The sequence below is a fragment of the Rattus norvegicus genome, chromosome 10 (genome assembly GCF_036323735.1).
Source record: "Rattus norvegicus strain BN/NHsdMcwi chromosome 10, GRCr8, whole genome shotgun sequence".
Classification (NCBI taxonomy): domain Eukaryota; kingdom Metazoa; phylum Chordata; class Mammalia; order Rodentia; family Muridae; genus Rattus; species Rattus norvegicus.
The window spans coordinates 39,335,089-39,358,175 of record NC_086028.1 but is presented as its reverse complement, the minus strand read 5'-3'; the positions used below and the strand labels follow the sequence as shown (position 1 = coordinate 39,358,175).

The window sequence follows — 23,087 nt, the reverse complement described above, 5'->3', positions numbered from 1 at the left end:
ATTGTTGTAGGCCCCACTGCATCACTGAGAAGGCAGTGGTTCATAGCACTGACAGATGCAGGGTGGGAGAAAGGAGGCTAAGGGCTGAGTGTCATGCTAGCCATTAGACTGGTGCTGGGAAGGTGACAGCCAGGACCTTGTGAGCTCTTCCTCACAGCTCTTGTCTCCAGTTGTGGCAGGCTGTTGTTTCACGCAGTCATGCAGGTGTTATGTGACCCTGTGTGACTTCACACAAGCTGTACTGTCTGGCTTATGTCAACTTGATACAAGCTGGAGTCATTTGAGAGGAGGGAATCTCAACTGAGAAATTGCCTCTGGAAGATCAGACGGTAGGCTAGCCTGTAGGTTAGCCTGTATGGTCTTGCCTTAAGTATGGGGGAAGGGCCAGCCCACTGTAGTTGTTGGTACCACCCCTAAGCTGGTGATCCTGGATGCTATAAAAAAGCAGGCTGAGCCAGCCATATGGGGAGCAAGCCAGTAAGCAGCGCTCTCCATGGCCTCTGCTTCAGTTCCTGCCCTCCTTGAGTTCTTACCCAGAGTTCCTTCGATGGTGGACTGTTGTGGGAGTGTAAGTAGATAATAACCCTTTTCTCCCTAAGTTGCATGTGGTCATGGTGTTTTATTACAGCAATAGATGTCCCAAGACAAAAGCCCTATTTTTTTGTGCTTCTTAACCTTTCTATTTTAAAGGTTAGAAAACTATTCATCCATCTTTGCAGAGGCCTGCATAAGGTCATCTCTGGAAGGCTGGGATACAGCTCAGTGGCGCAGGGTTTTGGCCCAGAACCTGTAGTTCTCAGGAGGCTGAGTTACATGGGTGCTGTACATGGCTCTTACCCGTTCTGAGCTCTGTAGAGGCTGGACCATGTTACTTTGTGTCTTCACGACCCAATAACGTCTTAGGGAATGCATATACATGCTAGCTGCTTGGCTGGACAAGTGAATGTGTACTTTATTCCACTGTATAACAGTGTATGGAGAATGATGAGGATTAAAATTTAAATATACTTGTACATAGACTTTAAATTTGTCCTTACCTGGTTTCTAGAAGGGTCAAACATCTTTTCATACACTTCGTGTAAGTCTGTGCTTCTTTTTTCATTGTCTGTTAATGGTCTACGTGAGTTATGTTGCTGCTTCAGGCATGCTTTTCAGATTAAAGGCGTGTACATTGCCCGTCAACTCTTAAACGTAATGTCGTTAGAGCAGGTTTTGTGGAAGCTGGTCTTTGTGCCTGTCACCAGCTACATACTGCCTTCTGCTTTCCCTTTAGTGACTTCATTGATGTGGCATCAACTCAGGGGTACTTTTCCATGCTAAGTAGCTATCCAAAGACACTTCATTAAACAGGCAATCTTTATTAGTGACTCGAAATGTCACCTGTTATTTTCAGATTCCCGAGTCCAGGTGTCAGAGGGGCAGGGTTCTGTCCTTTTGGCACAGTGGCCTTTGCTACTTCGCTGCTTTGTTCTTTGGTGGTGCTGAGATTGAGGCCAGGCTCTAGGCAAGTGTGCTAGGTCGGTGCCTGCTACAGTTGGAGTTGCTGGACTTCCCTGTCTCACAAGGGAAAATCTTTTCATAGTTTTTCTTTGTCAGTAGTATTGGTTTTGTAGTGTCCCCAGCCAGCTTGTCTGTAGAGTTGTCTTGTGTCTGCCTTTGGGGCGGGCGAGACTTCCAGGTGGGCTGCATGCTCACCCGACTCAGGTGTTCTGGGGATCCAAACGCCAGTCCTCACTCTGGTGTGGAAAGCACTGTAACCACTACGCCGTCCGTCTCCGCAGTCTGTGTGGCCGTGTTTGAGAAGAGCGCATAGTGAAGTGAGCCGTTTGAGCTCACTCACACCTAGCGAGGACTTTAAGCAGCTGGAGCTTAGGCCTTGGAGTTATGAGAGAGGAACAGTAGAAATAGAGTTCTTTCTAGAAAGACTCTGAGTGTAACATTTAGCATGTCAGTCATAAAGATACATCTACTTCACAGTCATCTTTACTTTCTGAGAAAAAGTATGCAGCAGACTGTGGTCGCCATAGTTGAAGAGTTGGCTTTGCTGTTGGCTTCAAGCACACACTAAAGAACACACAACTGTCATCTCTGTCTCACAGAACTGTGTGTTGCTGATCTTGTAGCCAGTGTCGATAGCCTTCTCTGAAAGTGACTTGGTTACATCTTGTTTTCTGAAGCATTTGCTAGGACAAAGTGCCACGTGCCAGCTCTCCCACTCCTTTATGACCCTGCTTTTACACGTGAGGGAAGAGCCTCACGCAGGAAAGAAAATGGGAAGCCGTTTCCTGCACAGTGGCTAAGAATCTCTCGTCTCCCTTCATGTTAACACAGTGCAGTCTGTAGCACAGTTGAGCCCCGGTGTCTCCGTGGTACAAATGCCAGTGCTGCTGTTAAGCAGCACTAAGGCTGTAGGTTGTGAACCGAGATCACAATGCCCTGTAACTAAATTTAAGAAGTTTTATCAACTGCTTTCAAGGGAAATGAGTTCTCCAGTTGCTGTGCTGTAGAATACTGGCAACTCCGTATCATTATAAAGACTGGACACTGATTCTAGGGAATCATTTCTGTCTAAACTGCATGGCTTCCTTTCATGGCAGGGATGAGGTTTGAGTCTTTAACAATACCTTGGGATTTCTGAATGAGCCAAGTACTGAACACACATTTCTGCTCTCATAGGCTCACTCTAGAGGGAGAGATGTCTATGATGTCATATGGTAGTAACCACTTTATGGGCAAGGAGCGCTGGTAAAGACAACAGGGATGTAGGAGAAACAGAGATGTGTGTGCAGGGCCAGAGAAGGCCTTGGAGCAGACGAGAAGCAAGGACTAGGGCCAGAGGAGTAAGCAGCGCTCATCCTCACGAGGCAGGCCGAATTTTGTCGGAGCCTAGAGCCAGCAAAGCATGCGCAGTGAGAGGACAGCTGTGAAGCCCCTGGGCTGGGAGTAGGGAGACCCCTGCTGGAGTGAGGCCAGCTTTTCCAGGTCACAAAACAGGTTGATTTTATTCTTTGTAAAAACAAACAACCTGGGGTTGGGGATTTAGCTCAGTGGTAGAGCGCTTGCCTAGGAAGCGTAAGGCCCTGGGTTCGGTCCCCAGCTCCGAAAAAAAGAAAAAGAAAAAAAAAAACAACAAAACAACAACCTAAACAACTGTGGCGTGCTTGCATGTGTCAAGAAACTAGTGGGAGAACTTTTACACTGAGTAGTTTGAGTGACAGCCATGCTCACACAGAGCAGCATCTCCTCAGCTTCAGGAGCTGAGTTTGCAGTGTATTGGCTCTTTTGCTGCTGTGTGTTGCTCTGATGTACAGTTTTAGTCCGTAGTGCCGAGCCTGAGGGAGACAGCAAGTGACCGCTGAGCATCACCAGGTGTCAGAGCAGGGGAGTTTTTGGATTTTCAAGGGAAGTGGTTGAGGAGATGGTTGATGGACCACTTGGGTAGTGTAGAAAATCTGTCCTCAGTGCAGCGGGAGAGCGACAGCAGGCAGGCCTGGCCCTTTGTGATCAGGGGTCAGTGGGAAGGATGAGTGGCTGCCGAGGTCCTCGGGTATCATAACAGTTGTTCTGAAAACAGAAGTACCTGTCCTTAATTCATTTAATCTCACACAAAATCATAATTAGAATTTGTCTCAAGACACTTAAGTACATGAATTTAATTTAAGAAAAAAAGTCATCCTTATCAATTAAGATGGGGAAAATGGCCCTGTTATTTTTTGGAAGGTCATTGAAGAGGACTGATTGAAATGTAATTGAAATGTAATTGTGTGATTGAGCCCCCAAATTCTGAAGACTGTTAGGTGGAAACCCCTGCCTCCTGAGTGGCTGTGCTGTGATGCCAGCAAGGCTGGATCTTCAGTTAGGGCTGTGTTCAGCTCTGGGTGGTGGTGGAACCCGTAAGAGACCACACTTCACTGGCGTGCATTCGGATGCCAGATGATGCCGCCATCTCTTCTCTTGAGTGCACAGCTTCAGTGCTTTGTGTTCCTTCTTGACGTTGTCTAGAGGTGAGGGGGCAGCTGACCAGGCCCCAAACCCTCCAAGGCTGAGCCAGAGTAGACATTTCCTTTTTTTTAGCCCATGATCTGGGTATTTTGTGATAGGAACAGAGAGCAGACGCATGAGTGTTTCCTGTGTGTGTATTTTGTGTACAAGTTCTATAATGTAAGCATGGACTGTGACATTGTCTTCGTTTATAGGTCCTTAGGACTAGGAAGGCTCCCATGGTTCAGCTCTGCTGTTTGTACCCTAGCCAGTTAGGAGCTGTTGGAGAGCAAGATACACATTGGGTTCAAGATGGGAGGGGAGGTGAGTCAGAGACAGTGGAAAGCCTTCTATTTATTTAAAACATAACCCCTCAGTGTGGCTGAGGCTAGCCTGCAGTGCTGTGTGGCTCACCTGGAACTTACACAGACCCTGGCTTCTGGGTTTTTTGTTTTTTAAATATTATTTATTTAATGTGTATGAGCACACTGTAGCTGTCTTCAGACACACCAGAAGAGGGCATCAGATCTCATCACAGATGGTTGTGAGCCACCATGTGATTGCTGGGAATTGAACTCAGGACCTCTGGAAGAGCAGTCGGTGCTCTTAACCACTGAGCCATCGCTCCAGCCCCCCTGGCTGCTGGTTTTTGAATATTTATTTGGCTTACAAAAAAAAGCTACTATCTTATCTTTTAGTACTTTTTTAAATAGGTCTTGATTCAGTTTAGATTGGGATCTCTCCTCCTCCCCCCTTCCCCCCTCTCCCTCCCCTCTCCCTTCCCCCTCCCCCCTTCCTCTATCCTTCCCTCCCTCCCTCCCCCCATCATCCCCTCTCAGGTATCCTCACAGCTACTTAGAGTTGTAATTTATAGGCACCTCAAATGTTACATCTAAAAAACCAGTTCATTAGTATTTAAAGGCAATATCAAATCCTCTTTGATTTGTGAATTTGTAGAAATTACATTTCATGCCAGAATCACCGCAGCGATGCTCACCAGTGCCAGGATGACCATCAGGGATGGATGTCGTTGTTTGGGGGCAGGATGTCTTACACTTGTCCCTTGGTTGGACCTGGCTCCTGTCCTGTCTGTGGTCCTTGCTCTTTAGTATGTTGGGAACTTGAGCTGTGGGTTGTGAAGAGTCAGTCTCACAGGATAGCGACAACTGACTCTGGTGCCATGGTGCCTGTAGCACTGTTGGCGGTTTTGGCTGCCACAGGGTCTTCATTAACAATGTTTTTACCTCCGTTTTTAACAGTCTGATGGGTAAAGTGAAATTCTCTGACTTTTCTGTTTTCTCTTTTTTTCTTCCTTATGACTGCTAACGAGGTTAAGCTCCCTCCCAACACCTTTCACCCTCCCTTTTTTCTTTCTTATTTTTTAAAAAATATTATTACATTGTTTAGGGAGACGTGTGTGCCGTAACACACAGGTGGCGGTCAGAGGACAGCTGTGGGAACTAGTTTCCCTACTCCACCACGTGGGTCCCAGGGAACTGAATACAAATCCTTAGGTTTGGCAGCAAATGTCTTTACCTACTGAGCTATCTTGCTAACCTCTTTATTTTTGAAATGGGATCTCATGTGTCTCAGGCTAGCCTCAAGGTTACCATATAGCCACAGATGACTTTGTGCTATTTATTGTTTGTTTTTTGAGACAGGGTCTCTACAGAGCCCTGGCTGTCCTAGAATTCACAGAGATCTTACTGCCTCTGGATGCTGGGATTAAAGGTGTGGATCACCAGGCCCAGCATTGACCTTGTGTTTTTGGTCTGTCCTCCACCTTCCAAATGCTTGGATTATGGGTCCTGGGGTTTCATTTGTGTATGCTAGGGAGGGGCTCCGCCAACTGAGCTGTGTCTGCAGCACAAAGCGTCTCTTGATGTTTATTGATCAGTGTGGTTTTCTATATCTCATATTCATAATGTCTGAGTACAAACTATTGGTTGTGTGTATATACAATATCCACACATGTATGTGTACATGAAAGCCAGAGACCAGTGACAGGTGCCTTCCCATGTCCTTCTGTCTTCCTCACTGAACTCAGCTCTCTGATTCAGTAGCATTAGTTGGGTAACGAGCACCAAACAGCCTTCTGCCTTTGCCTCCCCAACTGTAGGGTTATAGGCCCAGGTTTTTATGTTGAGCAATGGGGATCTGAACTCTGGTCCTCCTGCTTGCACGGCAAGTACACGAGTACCTGAGCGCCTCCCTCAGTGTATAGAGTAGATGGAGTTAATAACTGGGGAGGGAGCACTCAGGTTAGAGCTCTTATAGTGTACAGGAGACGGCAGATCAGACTCCAGCAACACAACCAGAAAGACAGAGAACTAACAGATAGCCATCTTGGGTTATGGCTTTGTGTCTTTAAAAATGTTCTCTCACTCCTGAGTTATAAAGATACACACCTGTACTTTCTTGTAAAAGTAGAACCAGTTGCCATATATAATAAAAGCCTCTGAAGTGAATTCATTTTATTTATTTGTTTATTTATGGAGACAAAAGTCTTCTTTGTGTGGCCCAGGCTGAACTTGAATCCATGTTCCTCTTGCCCCAGCCTTCTGGGTTTAGAGGGTTCAGGTGTGCACCACTTTGCTGGGCTTGGAAGACAGAATCTAATTGTGCTTAGTTTCCCGTGTGGTGACTTTTTGCCCTACAACTCCTTGCCCGTAGTTCTTTGTCTCGGTATGAGATCTATCATACTGTATTGTGGCATGCTACATACCTGTCTTTCTCACTTAGCCACAGGTACTAAAATGTGTCCACATGTCATGTGAGTCACACTCGAGTCTCTTTATTCTGCTTTTCCTGAGCTGATGTCATGGTCTCTGTTTTTCTGCTTTATATTGTCCTTGCATTTGTGAGGGCAGATCTGTCCTTTAGTTTTAAGTTTTGGCTAGTCTTAGTGGAATCTTCCATACAAATTTCAGTTTGTCAGGTTTTCTGAAAGACCTATTGAGATTTCAGTTGAGTTTCAGGATTTCAGTTCAGATTCATAAAACTGGATAAATATGCAGACTAGTTCTGAGAAAGCTTGCTCTCCCCACCCACCCATCCATCCACCCACTCACCCTTTTACCCACTCACCCACCCACCCACTCACCCATCCACCCACTCACCCTTCTACCCACTCACCCACCCACCCACTACTCACCTACCCACCCGCATACTCATCCATCCGCAGTCTCATGTAGCCCAGGCTGGCCTCAGACTTCCTACGACTTCTTCTGATCCTGCTTTCACCTTCCCAAGTGCTGGGGTTACAGTCCTGTACTACTGACCTGGTTTTATGTGGTGCTGGGGATCCAACCTTGGGCCTTGTGCATGCTAGGAAAGCACCCAGTCAGGTGAGTGACATTTCTAACCAGGAAGCTCTTGGGGGTAGCAGTGGGGGTGGGGCTTGTGTTTATGTCTTTAATTCCTCCATTGTTCTCTATTTTTTCCTCTGACTCAGGGTCTTACTGAATCAAAATTAGGATCTTACGTTGAATTCTAATCTTGTGCTGTCTAATTTTAATGTGCATAATACTGGTTTGTTTGACTATTAGATTATGAATCAGAGTGATGCACAAACTAGCAGTTTCTTGAAATAAAAATTCCCCAGTTCCATTCTTTCACCCTTTGACCCATGGGCATTTGCAGCCTAAGGTCAGTGTCTTTGTTGCTGTGAAGAGACAGCATGACCTAGGTCACTTTTATAAAGAACAACGATTAACTAGGGCTGGCGTACCCTCTCAGATTTAGTTCATTTTCCTCAAGGCAGGGAACATGGCACTGGATGTGGCTGAGAGCCACATCCTGATCTGTAGGTAAAGAAAAAGACAGAGATAGAGGGGGGTGAGTGGACGAGAGAACTGATTTGGCATGGGCTTTTGAAATCTCAAAATCTCAGAGGCCCCTCTTGGCACACTTCCTCCAAAAGGCCACACCCACTCTAACAAGTGCACCCTTCCTAATCCTTCTCAAGTACTGCCACTCCCTGAAGCCTGAGTATTTAGTGTGGGTCTGTCGGTGCTGTTCTTACTCAGACCACCACCCTCAGCCATTCTGGCCTTTTAAAAGGCCAGAGTCTGAGGAGGAATGTATCTATGAAGCTCCGCTGTGCCTTTAATTTCAAGTGTGGTTAAGTATTAATCTAACTCAGTACTTCTGTTTGTTTTTAATAACTTTTGTAGAAACAGCACACTTCATAGCCTCATAGCACCCTGTATACTAAGTATTTGTGGGACTGAAATTAAGAATAATGAAAAATAAAAACAGTAGTTGTGTTTTCCTCCCAGGTCTCAGATAGGTGTCTTTTCTGCTGTAGACCTGAGTGCAGCTCAGAAACAGGATTACCTTTGGGGAAGGGCAGAGCAAGCCAGGGCTTATGGTAGCTCAGACTTCCCTGGAGCCTTCCTGCTCCATCTCCCACCAAGCACTGCGGTCACAGCTGTGCGCTCCTTACCCGCACCATCTACTGCCACAGACACAAACCTCAGGAGGAAAGGCAGGAATGCCTTTTGATGAATGTGAAGAAAAACAACTGTTTTCAAATAACTTGAAAAAAAGCTGCAGCTTTCTTTTCCTGTGCCTACCCCAGTGCCTCACACGGAATCACCCAGTTCTGTCTGCAGGCCTGTGGAGAGCTCCCATTAGCTGGCAGCTTTCATGAGTTCTAAAACATTGCCTGAAAAGACTCCATTGTTGAAAGTCATCTGACCACATCTGGGAGATTGTCGTGTTTATTTAGAAAATACAGTGTGCAGTTACAAGTCCTGTTGTGTGGTGGCCCAAAGTCGGTGCCTTTCTTGGTCATGAATTCTTAAAGGGCCAAAGTGAAGTTGCCTCTCTGACACCAATAGCATGGGCTTATTTTCCCCTTGGGTTTTATGAAACTGCAAGAATGGAGAATCAGGCCTCTGCTTGAGGTTATTGTGGTCGGGTTCTGTCTCTCACATGACTGATACATAAGTACTTCAGAAACTTCTGTTTCATTCCTTTTAAACCAGTAACAGGCTGATAGAAAGGTTTAGAATGAAATGCTTATGGTACACATTTTCTGTAACTAAGGACACAGTAGAGATTAATTATCCAGAATTAATAACACATTGATTTGGCTAAGAGTACTTACTGGCCATTCTTCCACAGGACTTGATTTTAGTTCCTAGTACTCAAGTTGGGTGGCTCACAATGACCTGAAACCTGAGTTCTAAGGGATCTCACCTCCTCTGGGTACCTGTGCACACACATTTGTACATACATGCATTCACAATGTGTCATGTTAACACATAAGAAGAACATTCTCCTGCTTCTAGTAGGTAAGGTAGAGTAGGAAGGGGCCCCAAATTCAAGGCCAGCCTGGTTTGTATTGTTACTTAGTTTGCATAGGTAACTAAAAAATATGTTTAGCTCTCTTCTTCTCAGGAGAAAGGACAAATTGGATGTTTTTAGTGCTTGAGAGAGGAGACTCCATCATGATAAACTTTAGTCAGAAAGGATCCAATTAAAGTGATCAGGGACAACCTGACAGTGGCGGTAAGATTTTCTGTGCTATACGACTTTAGAGATGTGAGGGAGGGTGGAGCCCACAGCACCCAGGGCTAAGTATAAATGTCCTAACTACAAAGGCAGGTGTAGGGGGCGGGAGGGGGGGTGGGGAAGGCCAAGACAGGGGATCACAAATTCCAGACCAGCCATGGATACCTGGCATGCTTCCACTGCCCCGCTCAGCCACCAACCACCAACCACACGGTATTCTTCAAGCATAAGGTGGATTTTTTTTTTCTTCTCAAGTACATGGTATTAAAATTTCAAGACAAACACAGATGCAGTTGTCAGCAGCCAGGGGAATTCCACAGTTGGGCCTCAGCAAAGCAAAAACAGGAAGCTTGAGAGGGCGCTCGCAGCCCTGCTGTGAGGACTTGGGTAGAGTCACTGTGTTTCCGGAACACTTCACTCTCACAGGGCACCTCATTAGCTGCCGGCCATGCAAATAATCCGGGTCATACTTAAAATGCTTTTCATTCTGTATAAGGTCTGGGGTTAGAGGCACAAATGGGAGCAGTTGTGCTAGAGTAGAGGTGGTTTGGCAAAAGTATCTTTCTATGGAATTTCTGCATCATTACATCATAGTTGGAGCGCCAGTGTCCAGTGATTTGGAGTTGACACAGAAGGCCTTGCCACCACCTTGTGAGCCTTGCCTTCACGTGCTCTGTACAGCTATCAAAGAGTTATGGAGTTAGGGGAAACCGAGCCGACCGAGATGAGATGATAGCAAGGAGTTCAGATTGATTTTGGTTTGTTGCCGTTTAACGGATCTCAGAGTTGTGTGGTTAACCAGGAGTGACTCCTGGCATATGTGGCAACAGCTGCCACCCTCAGAGTAACTGCTCAGAGGGAAGGAGAGCACACGCTGTAGATCCATTTAAGTGAACCTCAGTAGATCAGCACCTACATGGAGAAAGGATGGGGGAAGGGACTTTGGGAGGACGGGTGCGCTCACTGTGTTGACTGGTATGGGTTCGTGTGCTTGATCTCCACCCCTTCCTTTCTATTTCCATCTCTTCCTTCCTTTCGTCTTAAGGGTATCTGTGCACAGCCATGTGTCTTTGTGATGAGTGGGCTGGAGCCTTCCTCCCCACCTTTGCCTTTATGTGTGAGTGCGCCCTTGGAATGTGCTTGCAGTCTGTCCCTCAGGACTCAGGGTGCTGGGAGTACTGGGCTCACTATGGTAGCTGTTCTCTGAGCCTCACCCAGGAGTTGAAGTTGGTCACTTGGGGTAGGGGTGTGGGCCATGTGTAACTTCCAAGCACCACATCTTACTGGTGGGCATGGAGAGGGCCTGGTGCCTCTGCACAGTCTTCAGGGCCAGGATGATAGAAACTAGGGATGCCTGGAAGGTGTGGCTCCAGAGTATGCCAGGTCTAGAGAGGCCCTGCAGCTGCCTGTGTGCACAGCAGAGGCAGGCGCTCCTACAAGTCAGGTTCCCGTGAGACCTGGGGAGATGGCCCCAGTGCTGCAGATCCTTTGCCCCAGGACGTCCAGCTGCTGTCCTTTTCTCCTTGGGATGAAGCCTCCATCTCCACCCTCAGTTGGTACTACAGGGGGCAGAAGGTCTACTGAGTGGTCTTGAGATGCTGGAAATTGATCATGATTGGAGTATGTACAGGTAGGTGGGTGAAGTAGGATGACTGGCTTCCGAAGGCCACTTTAACGGTCATTAGCAAGAAGGAAAAGAGTGAGAATACTGCCACATCCACTTTTCTTTACTTTTCAAGATTCTTCTACAGAATTATGATTTATTGCCCCTGACAGGAACAGTGGGGGCAGGGGAGTAAGATGAGTGTGGTGGGTGCAGACACATGTGGAATCTGGGCTAGCCAAGTGTAGGAAGGGTCTGCACTTTCTCTTGGCTTCCTGCGACCTAGATTAAAGATGAGCAGGGCTCCAGGACACCCTTACTGAAGGCCTGGAGATTAGAGAAATAAAGCACAAATGACTTGGGTGATATCACATACTCATAATCCAGTATTTGGGAGGCAGAGGCTGGAGGCTCATTCATACATTCATTCATTCATTCATACATACATACATACATACATACATACATACATACGTACATACATACGGAGTTCCAGTATAGCTAGCCTATATAGTGAGACTGGTCTCTGACAATACGGAAGGAGGCACAGGTGAGAGTGTTGACTCACTGTTTTAGAGGTTAGCATTGCAAGCGCTCACCAGAGGCTTACTGTGTCAGTAGTGCGTAAGCATGAGCTCTTGAAAAACCATAAGGGACAGGGAGATAGATGGTGTGGTGTGTAAAGGTATGTGCCACACAGGCCCAGTGACCTGGTATCAGTCCTCAGAACCCATAGACAGGTGGAAGGAGAGAACCAACTCCACAAGAGTGCCCTGGCACGCGCCTCTCCCAACACTAGTGATTATTACTACTCTTACTGTTGATGCTACCTAAAACAAGTTCTGCTCCAGAGTTGCAGCTGTAGGTCACGTGGCCTTGAGCACTTGCTGTGCAGAGGCGCACCTTAAGTTTAAAGGTTTATTTGTTTTATGTGGGGGTGTTTTGTCTGCATGTATCTTGAACCATGTGTATGCAGTTGCCTGAGGAGGCCAGAAGAGGGTGTTGGAGTCCTTGAAACGGAACTTACAGGTATGTGGGTGCTGGGAATAGAACCCAGGCTCTATAGTATAGAATTGCCTGCAAGAGCAGCCAGTGTTCTTAAATGCTGAGCCATCTCTTCAGACCAATTATCCATCGTTGCATTCCCAGCACCCACATAAAGAGCCCAGCCCTGGAGGACAAGATGGGATGGAGGAGATCCCTGAAGCTTGCTGGCCAGCTAGCTTAGGCAGTCATTGGGTTCCAGGTCCAGTGAGAGACCCCATCTCAAAAGCTAAGGGAGGCTAGACCTGGTGGTACATGATTTTAATCCCAGTACTAGGAGGCAGAGGCAGTTGGATCTCTGTGGGTTCGAGAACAGCCTGGTCTACAGAGTTCCAGAACAACCAGAGCTGCACTATGTAGAGAGACTCTGTCTCAAAACAAAACACAAAATAAAAAAGCCTAAGGTAGAGAGTAAGAAAAAAGGAATTCATGAGATGGGTGGGTTCTGCACATTTGTATGAAGTTGTCAAAGAATAAAACAGAACAAAAGTATCTAAAAGAAAACCCACCACAGTCATGCTCTAAACATTTCTAAACTCAGTGGGTCATTTAGAAAGGGCATGGAAGTGTAACGGTGTGGGGCTGTCAGAGGAAAGGGGTTCAGTGGCCATGAGAGAGAATCTCAGAGGGGTGATGAGCATGACTGGGATCAAAACACTACATACACATGAGATTCTCAAAGAAATTTGAACAATGTTTTAAAGAAACTGTTTTTAAAAGTGAGGGCTAGTGGGACCTCTGGCCTCACAGGGGCCAGGCTGATGGAACAGCCCTGGCCGAGCGCTTGCTTTAGTGTCCTTGCTGCTTTCACCCCGCCATAGAGGGAAGTCAGAGCTGACTGGACTGTGAACTTGAAGACTTTACACTCTAGCCTTTGTCAGTTCCTGAACAGAGCAAGTTATTTTCCTATAACATGTTATGAAGAAGCATTTTAAAATAATGGATGTAAACAAACCGAGTGCTCACTCTGTCTGTCTGTCTGTCTGTCTGTCTCTCTCTCTCTCTCTCTCTCTCTCTCTCTCTCTCACACACACACACACACACACACACACACACACACACACACACACACACACACACACAGCAAGCACATGGTCAGAAGTCACTGTGTCACCATGCAGTTACCAGGAATAAACCTCATCCCACTCAGAGAGGGAAGCACATGCCATTGCTGAACCAGGGGAGTCAAGTATTTCTAAAGAAAAGAATCCAGCTGCTTTTGGGTTTTGTTCAGCAACAATAAAAAATCAAAATATTGTAAGCTGGCTTGTGCCTTGTATATGCGAACTTTCCACTTCTCCGTGTTTATAGAAAGCTGACAGACAGGCTGCCATGAGCACTGTCAGATTTAGGACTTACTAGAATAGCAGCAATGTTGCAGTTTTATGGACCTGGGGTAGTCTTCCCTGAGGTTCCGTTCCTACAGTTTGTGGTTCCCTGGAAAATTTTGGAGCTGTGTGCTGTCACAAGGGAAGCCTGCTGTGAGGACAGTGACCCAGCTACACTGGTGGCTGCTCTTGTGTCATATCCAAGGGATCTGTGCAAACATCAGATGAGCAGGGAAGGGGCACTGGTGAGGCAGGAGGTGGGTGTACTGGGGAAGCCAGCGTACCTGCTTGGCTGCTCACTGGGAAACTGGCTACTGCTCCAGCCGATCGTGGTGGTCACACCTCAGGAGCTGGGGCAGGATGGGCTATACTGATGCGACCCCATCACAAAGGAAGCAAGCCCCAGCCTTGTTGGGTTTAGACAGGGCATCAATCAGTGCAGTGAATGGACCAGTGCTAAGTCTTGCCCCTCCCCCAAAGCCAGCTGAATTACAGATTCATTCCAATGTGGAGAGGGCAATTGGAGACAACCCAAGTAAATGACATCAGAATATAATCAACTTGTTATCAAGAGCTAGAAAGTTGGGCTTAAAATCAAGAGCATTGTGGTCAGGTCCCACATGTTCTTGACAAATGAGGGGTAATTTTACATTTGTCTTCTTTTTGACATAAAAATATGTATCAGTGGACATTATAGACTGTTCAGTGGTTTTATGTATGTTTAGTCAGATTAGCTAGTTCCTCAGACATCTATTATTTTACCTAGTGATGGCAGTGCGTGCTTCTATTCTCAGCATTTGGGAAATTGAAGCAGGATGGTCAGGAGTTCAAGGCCTGTCTGGCTACATGAGAATCGGTCTTTAAAAAAAAAAATAAAAGTACCGTTTCTTTAGTTTTGTTTTTTGAAAAGTTATATATAATGTAGCCCGGCTGGCTTCAAACCCAAGGATACAGGAATGTGTCACCAGCTAGCTTAATACTTGCTCTTTTGTGTTAAAAACGAAAAACGTCCAGATGCCTTTTCAGGTAGAACTCTGATTATGTGGCTGCACACGTCCCAGCATCGTTGGGTGGGGGGGTGTTAAAGGGCAACCTCGAGGAGTTAGCTCTCTCCCCACATGTATTCCATGGATGGAAGCTGGGTTTCAGGGTGTACCTGGTAAGCTTTCCTAGCAGCCGAGCGGTTTTCACTGCCCATCCTCTGGAGTTTTGACAGTTCATTGTTTCAAAGAGAAATGAAAAGTATGAGAATTGGGGTTTCGGACCAGTGTCGGGGGAATAAGGCCTTTTCTTAACACATTATTTCTCCTGTCTTAGAAGAGGCGACGACGGATTGACCGAAGTATGATTGGGGAACCAACCAACTTTGTGCACACAGCTCACGTAGGATCCGGAGACCTATTTAGTGGGATGAACTCGGTAAGTTTGATTGTGGGACGTGCATACGGGGACTGTGGGACAAGGCCCAGTGGGACCTGCATAACAGACTCACACCTTCAAAATGATTTCTTGGACTGTTGTGCGGGTCCCTTTTAATAACATCATGTCAAGTGAGTTCTGCAACTGGATTGTGCCAGTCATGGGTTGAAAATATTTGGAAAGGAGCATTGTCTGCATAGACCTTTCCCGTTGCCACCCCCTGAGCAGTACTGTCCAGCGTCATTTACATTACTGACACTATTTCATACTGCTGTGTACAATACAGTGACTTAATGTTCATGGAAGATGTACTGTATATGGAAAAGGCAGACCACGTCACGTCATGCAGGAGCAGCCACTCGTGAGCATGTGTTTTTAGACTTGAATTTGGAACCTTAGTTAATGATTGATTCTTATGCTGCCACCATGGGACTCAAAGGTCAGCTTTTAATTTACTATTTATGTCAGACGTGGTGTGTACTTTTAACTCCACCACTCAGAAGGTCGAGGCAGGAGGAAGATCTCTTGAGTTCAAGGCCAGCCTATTCTTCATAATGAATTGTAAGACAGCTGAGGCTAGAGACCCTGCCTCAAAAAAAAAAACCCACCCAAATAAACAAACACACACGCATTAATACATACTCTCCCGTTGTGAACTGCTGTTCACATACTCTAGGTTTAGTTTTTATTTATGTGTTGGTGTGCATGCTGAGCTGGTCTTCAATGTGAGCTACTGCCTCAGGCTGGTGGATGCTGGGACACTACTTGGCTACCTGTTAAGATAAAGGTAGCTGGTGGTGCTTGGAAACATTCTCAGTCTTGTTCGTGCACAGTTCAGAATTTTCTTTAGATTCGTGCTTGCATCGTCCCATTCGTAAGCTTCACGGGGTCTGCTGCACGCTCCGGCTGAGGCAGAGGCTCCTGTGCTGACAGCATCAGGTTTTGCCCTGGAGGCCACTGGAGTCTTCCCTGGAACTGACATGCATTCTGCAGAACCCGTCAGTCCTCTTGGGTAGCCATTTCAGTGGATGAGCCTGCTGTCTCTACAGCATCCGTCCCTCAGAGTGCTGAACTCTTGCTGACAGGGAGGTCAGTCAGGGAGGTTTTGGAAATTACTGCTGATAGTTCCCATCTGCATAAACTTGGCTGTGAGAGAAATTGTGTTTTCCTGTGTAAGAATAGTGACAGTAAGACAAAACCATGAGTAGAAATGCTAAACGTCCAAGGAGATGTTTGAACCCATCTGTCCTGAGACTGGAGCAACTCATAGGAACTGGCTTGTGTGTGAAGATGCCCGCCTGGCCTGCACCGCATCACTGACCACCTCTGAACACAGGGCTCCCCAAAGACATGCAGTGACGTACAGATTGATTTCTGATGGGCTGCATGGCACTGGTTGCTGCTGTTTACAGGCATAGACTGCCACACCTGCAAGCTGACTTTTTAATGCCAACTTCTTGCCAGCAAGAGCTTCGTGAGCCTTTAGTAGTAGTTTTAAAACACTGTACCTGCAGTCATGTGTCTGCTCTTACACACTCACACTTTTAGTTGGACACTGCAGAATTGATTTTTTTTTTTTTTGAGGAAACACACACCTTTTTCTTAGACTTGTGTGGCTTTGAGTTTGAAAGTCTTGACTGGTAGGTGGTCCTGGAATATCTGTAGAGGCTCTGTGTGTATTGGGTATAGACTGCTAAAGATTGGTATCTGAGCTGAGGTCACATTGCATCACAAAGGGATGTTGTCATGCCTCAGGGCTTAAGGATAAGCTGTACATTCTTACCAGAAGCAGCCATCAGTCATGAGTACAGGTGTTCAGTTGTAGTGTGTGCAATGCCACTGGGGTGAGATGCTTCACGGAAGTCAGTGTCTCCGAGTAAGGGCAGTGGAGTGGGTCCTAGAAGGCAGTGTCCTTAAGCTGTTTGGAGATGAAGAAGCTTAGCCCCCATATGTACTCTTCTAGCATCTTTAAATCTGTTATTCCAGAAATAAGCTAGACAAGCTTCTGTGATTGGGCAGTGGAGGGAAAAAGGTGGGTCTGGAGGTTCGAGAGTGGGGAGCAGGTAGAGAGGGAGAGGGAGGACGGAGGGCGAAGAGAAGCCACAGTGGACCATATCTTCGAGGCTGGGAGAAACCCAAGTAGCAAGGGGTCTCATAGCCAGGGAGTGTCAGCTCTGCCCGATCTTGGCACATAGCTTATAATTGTAACTGGATTGTGTGTTTTTCACAAGGGTGTATTAGGGCTGGAAATCCCAGCAACAAATTGACTAGGTGAAATAGTTGTCTGAGGAAACAGTTTATCTGACTAAACATTATACATAAAACACGGGGTGTTCTACAGTGTCCACTGGTACATGTCAAAATGACGACTTAGGAGCACCAGCAGAAAGCCTCCTTTATGTCTCAGTAAATAGATTTATGAACATGGTCCAAGCATCCCTTCTTCCCCTCAGGTCTTAGCTCAGGAAAGTGACCCTGCGTGGGTCCCCAGACTGTGGCTGACTGTCACTGAGCATCACCTCCAAACTTCCTGCATGGGTTCCTCCTTCCAGCAGTGTGGCCTGAATTACTCTCTGCTTCTAGAATGTTTCTAATTTACAGGACCTGGGTCGGAAGGATGGTGATAGACTGAAGGAAGGTCTTCTGCATTTGCCCTAGCACTTTGCGGTCCATCGGGATGAGACTCTGGTCTGACCACAGAGCAAAGCCTGACAGGCTGAGGCAGTAGTTCACTCGTTGACAGGATTAAAAAGTGAACATGCCTGCCCTGTGTCTGTGGACACCTTCATCAGCCTGTTGATTATGAATCGCAGAAGGGAGTGGCAGTTTCAGAAACCTTAGGCAGTATGACTACAAGTTCAAGGCCATCCTGAACTACTACATGAGGCCTGCTTGTGGGGAAAAAAAAAACAAACTAAAACAAATTGTTCAGTATTGACCTCACCACTGGCACTATAACCAGGAAAAATTAAGATGTTTAAAAATGAATGTGTCCCAGTAAATGCTCAGTAGTACTCAGTAAATAGACTCACGGTGGCCCAGGCATCCGTCCTCCCTCTAGACTGTGGCTGACTGTCACTGGGCATCACCTCCAGATTTCCTGTGTCCTGAAGATGGAGGGGAAATCACTGTGGCAGTCTCTGGTTCCTGCTGTGCATCTGTTCTGTTCCTGTTTGTTTTAGGTCAGCTCCATTCAGAACCAGATGCAGTCCAAGGGAGGTTATGGAGGAGGAATGCCTGCCAATGTGCAGATGCAGCTTGTGGACACAAAGGCAGGATAGCCCTGGTCCCTTCATCTGTGAGTACCTCAGAGCTGGGGTGGGCAGCCTCTCGCTTAGCCAAGAGTCTTAGTCTCGAGGTTAAAAAAGTTACTCAAATTCTCTTTCTTTGTGGCCTTGGCATATGCTTGATTTTAGATTAAAATGTCAGGCCGTCTCTTCATCTGAAGGCCTTAAGAGACAGTTTAGGGAAAAGGCTTTGGCCTGTGATTCTGGTGACAAAAATACTACTTTGTCTTCTTACCAAGAGGGGACAGTATTGTGTACTGGGTAGTGAGGTAATTTATAAGTATTTCATTATTAATAAAATGACTTCTGAAAAGGCAAGACTTATTTACCTGAGAGTGTAAAAGATAGTTTGAATTTTTTGGTTGGATGTGGCAGCATGTGCTTTTAATCTCAGCATTTGGGAAGCAGAGGCAGGTAGATCTCGGTGAGTTCAAGCTAGCCTGGTCTACATGGTGAGTTCCAGGACAGCCAGGACTGTGTGTAAAGAGACCCTGTTTATAAAATAAAACAAAAAAAAAATCCTAAAAATACTAATTTGAATTCTTCTTTTGGTTTTGTAGGTCATTGTGAACTCCCGTATTTTCTCTGTCCACAGTTCTATAATATTTTTGTCTTGTGATTGGATTTCTTTTATTTTAATTATAAAAAAGAAGTGTGGCGGCAATCTGTTCACCCTGTGATCTCCAGCAAAGATGTTCCTGCTCCAGGGAAGGCAGTGTCAGGCCGACCTGCCTTGCCGTTAGCGGCATGCATGCCTGGGACTCTGACAGAGTTCTTTGGATCGTAGCTGAATTTTCAATGTTTAATTGACATGGATCGGATCTTAGCATGGTCTTCTTTGTGACTGCTAGCACTGTATTGTAATTTTCCATTTTAAACCTTTTCGTTGCACCTCCAGCCCCTCTGCCGTATGATTTACTGGTAAACAAAGAGCTGTAATTACTGCCATCGTTTATGTATATTTGGAAGGTATGAGACCCACAGCACAATAGTCCTTTGCAGCTGTGGAACGTGCGTGGAGTGCGTCTGCACACTCCATGGTGCTGCTCAGAGGGGACCCCATGGGACACCAGACCTCCATCCTGAGCTGCTGCAGCCTGAGGTGGCTCCCCTCTCAGAGGAGGCTCTTTACACATATTCCGAGTGGGTTCTGGTCTGACAAGAGCCGTGACAGGAAAGCCTGCGTTGCAGAGGCAGTGGCTTGGCTGTAAATGTTGAGTGTATTTATTTGAGAGTAAGGACCTGTGATTGTGAGCAGATGCAGTCTGGATCTGAGTGTGTGAAGCCCATTCAGTCTCTCAGCATCTCCGTCCTGTTAGCTCTTTGTGTTTCTAAGACTTTTGGGGTCAGATTGCTCCCCCTGTCTGTGAGTTCAGATTCCGGCCTCTGCCACCAGCTGTGACTCGCAGGGTCCTTGGCCTTCCAGTGTTCACTTACCATGGACGCTGTGGCAGCTTCCAACAGCAGCCTGCTGCCTGGCTGCCTCAGTGACCAGCCCTCAGTAACATTCTGAGGGTAGTAAGAGGCCTTTGCTCAGGTCCCGTTCTGTCCTCTTCCCTGCTGAGTGTAAGTAGCTGGGCCCTGTGGTCCACAGTACTTTCTATCTGCCTTTGACTGATCGATTAGCATTTGTGCAGAAGATGGGTCTTAACTCAGATTAGAGCACTGAAGGCACGTAGGTCCTCGGCTAGAGAAGCTGTGATCTTTTCTTTTCTGCCTTCACCTGTCCCCGTCCTGAGAATGCTGACTGAAGAGCCACTAGGCTGAGGCAGGCAAAGCCAAAAGCATTTCCCTCTGTTTCTTCAGAGCGTAACTTACACAGGGTGGAACACTGGGTGACCTGATTCTTACCATTCTTAGGTGTCAGTCCTGAGCACAGAGGATTTCTCTGTCTAGGAGAAACGTTTTCTTCACTGGATGGACACTGCACTCTAGAGTCTGCCATTCTGCTTAGCCAGGGTGAGGTTCCTGCCAGGGCACTGCTGTGTGCAGACTTTCTGTATAACAGACAGGGAATTCTTGGCATCGTCGGCACTGATGGATGGGACAGCACAGGGAGCCATTGTCCCCTCCCCCATCACTGTTTGCTGCTCCAAGGCCAGTCATTAATAAGCCAAAGGCTCCTGAAGCCCATGATGGTCCTGGCAGCCTCTGACCTCTCGGCACAGTGAGACACTGTCCCCAGCACAGCGCCTGGTGCCCTGGAGGGTTCCAGTAAGGTCGAGAGAGTGTACAGCGTGACCTGGTACATGCTGGTTATGGAGGCCTGAGGATGCCGGCAAAGGTGCAGGGACATGTCCCACCTCCTCCAATGGGATCGTAAACCTTGGGAACTCCTCTGTTCCCCTAGTCACACATCTCATTTTTAAATTGGAGCTAATAGGATTTTGTACCCAGAATTTATTATATTGTTAATATTTCTCTGAAATACATGGTAACAACTAGTAAGCAGGAGAAACAGCAGATCGCAGCGGTGTGCTGGGCGCAGCTTCTCCAGTGGGCCTGGAAAGTGTTTGGTCATGAAACGGAGCTGTTGGTGAGAGCAGCTGCTTGATCTGCTCGGTGACTCGTGCTCAGCCCCAGAAGACAAGATGGACGTATTTTTATAATCTAAGCATACTTTTTTTGTACATTGTGTTCATTCTTGAATAAAGTGAGCTCACTGTTGGCTTGTAGATATTAAAAAAGAAAGTATTGATTTTGATTCAATAAATGTTTTCTTTTAGTCTTTGTTTGGATTTTTCTTCTCTTTTAATAAAATTTTACTCACCAAAACTTATGTAGAGAATCTTCTAGTGTTCTCCAGTGACAGCCCATGGGTGCAGACAACTCGTCACTCTTTTGTTTAACAGTTTTTTTAAACGTGAGCTGGGCGAGGTGGTTCAGGTCTACAGTCTGAGAGGTTATGGCAGGAGGATTGTGTAGTCATGTATCATGCCAGGACTACACAAAGAAAAGAAACCCTGTCTTAAAGAAAGTCTGTTCCAAAAGATAGTTCAAAAGTCTGTAAATTGTAATCCTTTCTTCCTTAAGGTCTCGCTGTGTAGTACTTGCTGGAACCTACTGTATAGACCAGATTGGCCTCAGTTTCTGAGTGACAGTTAGTTGCTTATTGCTAACCAGGACATGTGGCTGGAGTCAGAGGATAACTGTTATACCTGGAGGCAGGCTGGACCGCAGGCTCTTCTGCCGCCTTGGTCTAGACACACCTCCAGTAGCAGTGTCTCCAAAGCATCCTGTCGGAGTGGACTCACATTCAGCTGATTACTCCCTATGTGACGCTTGATGGCTTCAAGAAGGGTGACAGCCAAGCACTCTGATGCAGAAGAGTAAAGCTCAATATGCATCACTGTACTCACAAGAGCCCCAAAGTGGCAGGAGCCAAGGGTAGGTCAGTTGGACATAGAACTGCCTCATGGAACCCGATACACAGAAAAGCCAGAGCATCTGTCAACAGGTTTTGACCGCTTGCCCTGTATGTCCACAGAGAGGAAGTTGACTTAAGATGTTCTTTTCAGTGACAGGATGGCTCAGACTGTGAAGCCAATGGCCTGAGTGAACCTAGGGATCCAGATAGTAGACATGGAAAGCCAGCTGCAGGATGTCCTCTTGACCTGAACACGCACACGCACACACTCTTATGCCCACTCCTCCCCAACAGGTGTGATTTTAAAAAGTAAAACCAGAACAGAATCTAACTCCTCCCCTTTACCAAATCACCTAAAGTGATTGGTAGGAATGGTCCATGGGCTTAGCAGTTAAGAGCACTGGCTGCTCTTGCGAAGGCCTGGGTTCGGTTTGCAGCACCCACGTGAGTGATGGCTCACAGCTGTGTGCAGTTCCAGGGGATCGACCTCCTTGTCACTTACACTCAAGTACACATACACACACACCTCAAAAAGGAATAAAGATTGCCTACAAATGAAATACTTGTGAGAAAAATTAGATAAATGTTGGAGGGATGACTATGATAAAGCAGGATTGCTACACACCTTTAACTCTAGCACCCCTTAACCATTACGTATATTGTCTTTAAGTCTCTCCCTCCAATCCTGTGTAACAGTCAGACCTTTTGTGACCTGGCTTCAAGTTTTGATGGTTTTGTCCCCATCTTCATTTATATAACTTTATTCTATCTAGAATAATTTATCCCCTTTATTAGAGATAAGATCTCATATTGACATCATTTGTAACAAACTTAGGGGCTCGTTGATCCTAAGAGAGTTCACATCTCAGCAATGGCTTTAGAGGTGTCAGTAACCCAGCCTTCCTGGGACCTGACAACACCTCCCCAATTTCAGGAGATTACATCACCCCGTACCATCAACAAAAGAGCTGGGAGGAGAGAGAGGCCAGGGAACATTTGTTTTGCTCATTGCTCACTGCCCAGGTTCTGGGTGAGACTCACTTGGGACCTAACATACAGCATGTGACAATTTTCCAACATGATCCATACCCACAAGACATTTTCCTTCCTGTATAGTTATGAACCCAGTGATCTAAATATTCATAACTACTCTGTCTGCAGGTGGAGGGAGACACCATGAAAAGCTTACTAAGTACCCCTCATGAAGACACCAAGGTGCAGGGTAATACAATCATTCTATCAAGTGGAATAACTGCCTGTCAAACTGCTAACAATTTTTTTCTTTTTGTTCTTTTTAAACTTACAAGTATCTGCAACCCTGGGACTTCTAAACAGCCATAAAAGCTTATGTCTAAGGGTCTCAAAAGCCGTGGCATCAGGCTGTTTTCCCCTTAGTCTTCTGTGAAAAGTAAAAATAAAATCAAGAGTATCCAGGTGTGGAAGGGCAGAGACAAAGGTAGACCTCAGGCGTAGGGCAAAGGAGTCCCAGTAACAACATAGTGTCAGAGGAACTGGCTTGGAGACCCAGTAGAAACAGC

At 46.4% G+C, this 23,087-nt stretch overlaps 1 protein-coding gene across 1 annotated transcript in view; it reads left to right on the top strand.

Annotated features, from left to right (window-relative positions):
* The window catches only part of Cdc42se2 (CDC42 small effector 2), a 68,504-nt gene extending 47,597 nt beyond the window's left edge, over positions 1-20,907 (top strand). Inside the window, exons 4-6 of the mRNA NM_001126089.2 lie at positions 14,794-14,895; positions 18,078-18,193; positions 18,743-20,907. Of these exons, the coding sequence (NP_001119561.1) occupies positions 14,794-14,895; positions 18,078-18,176 (201 nt within the window). The 3' untranslated portion in view covers positions 18,177-18,193; positions 18,743-20,907. The remainder of the gene's footprint in view (positions 1-14,793; positions 14,896-18,077; positions 18,194-18,742) is intronic.
* The last annotated feature ends 2,180 nt before the right edge of the window (positions 20,908-23,087 follow it).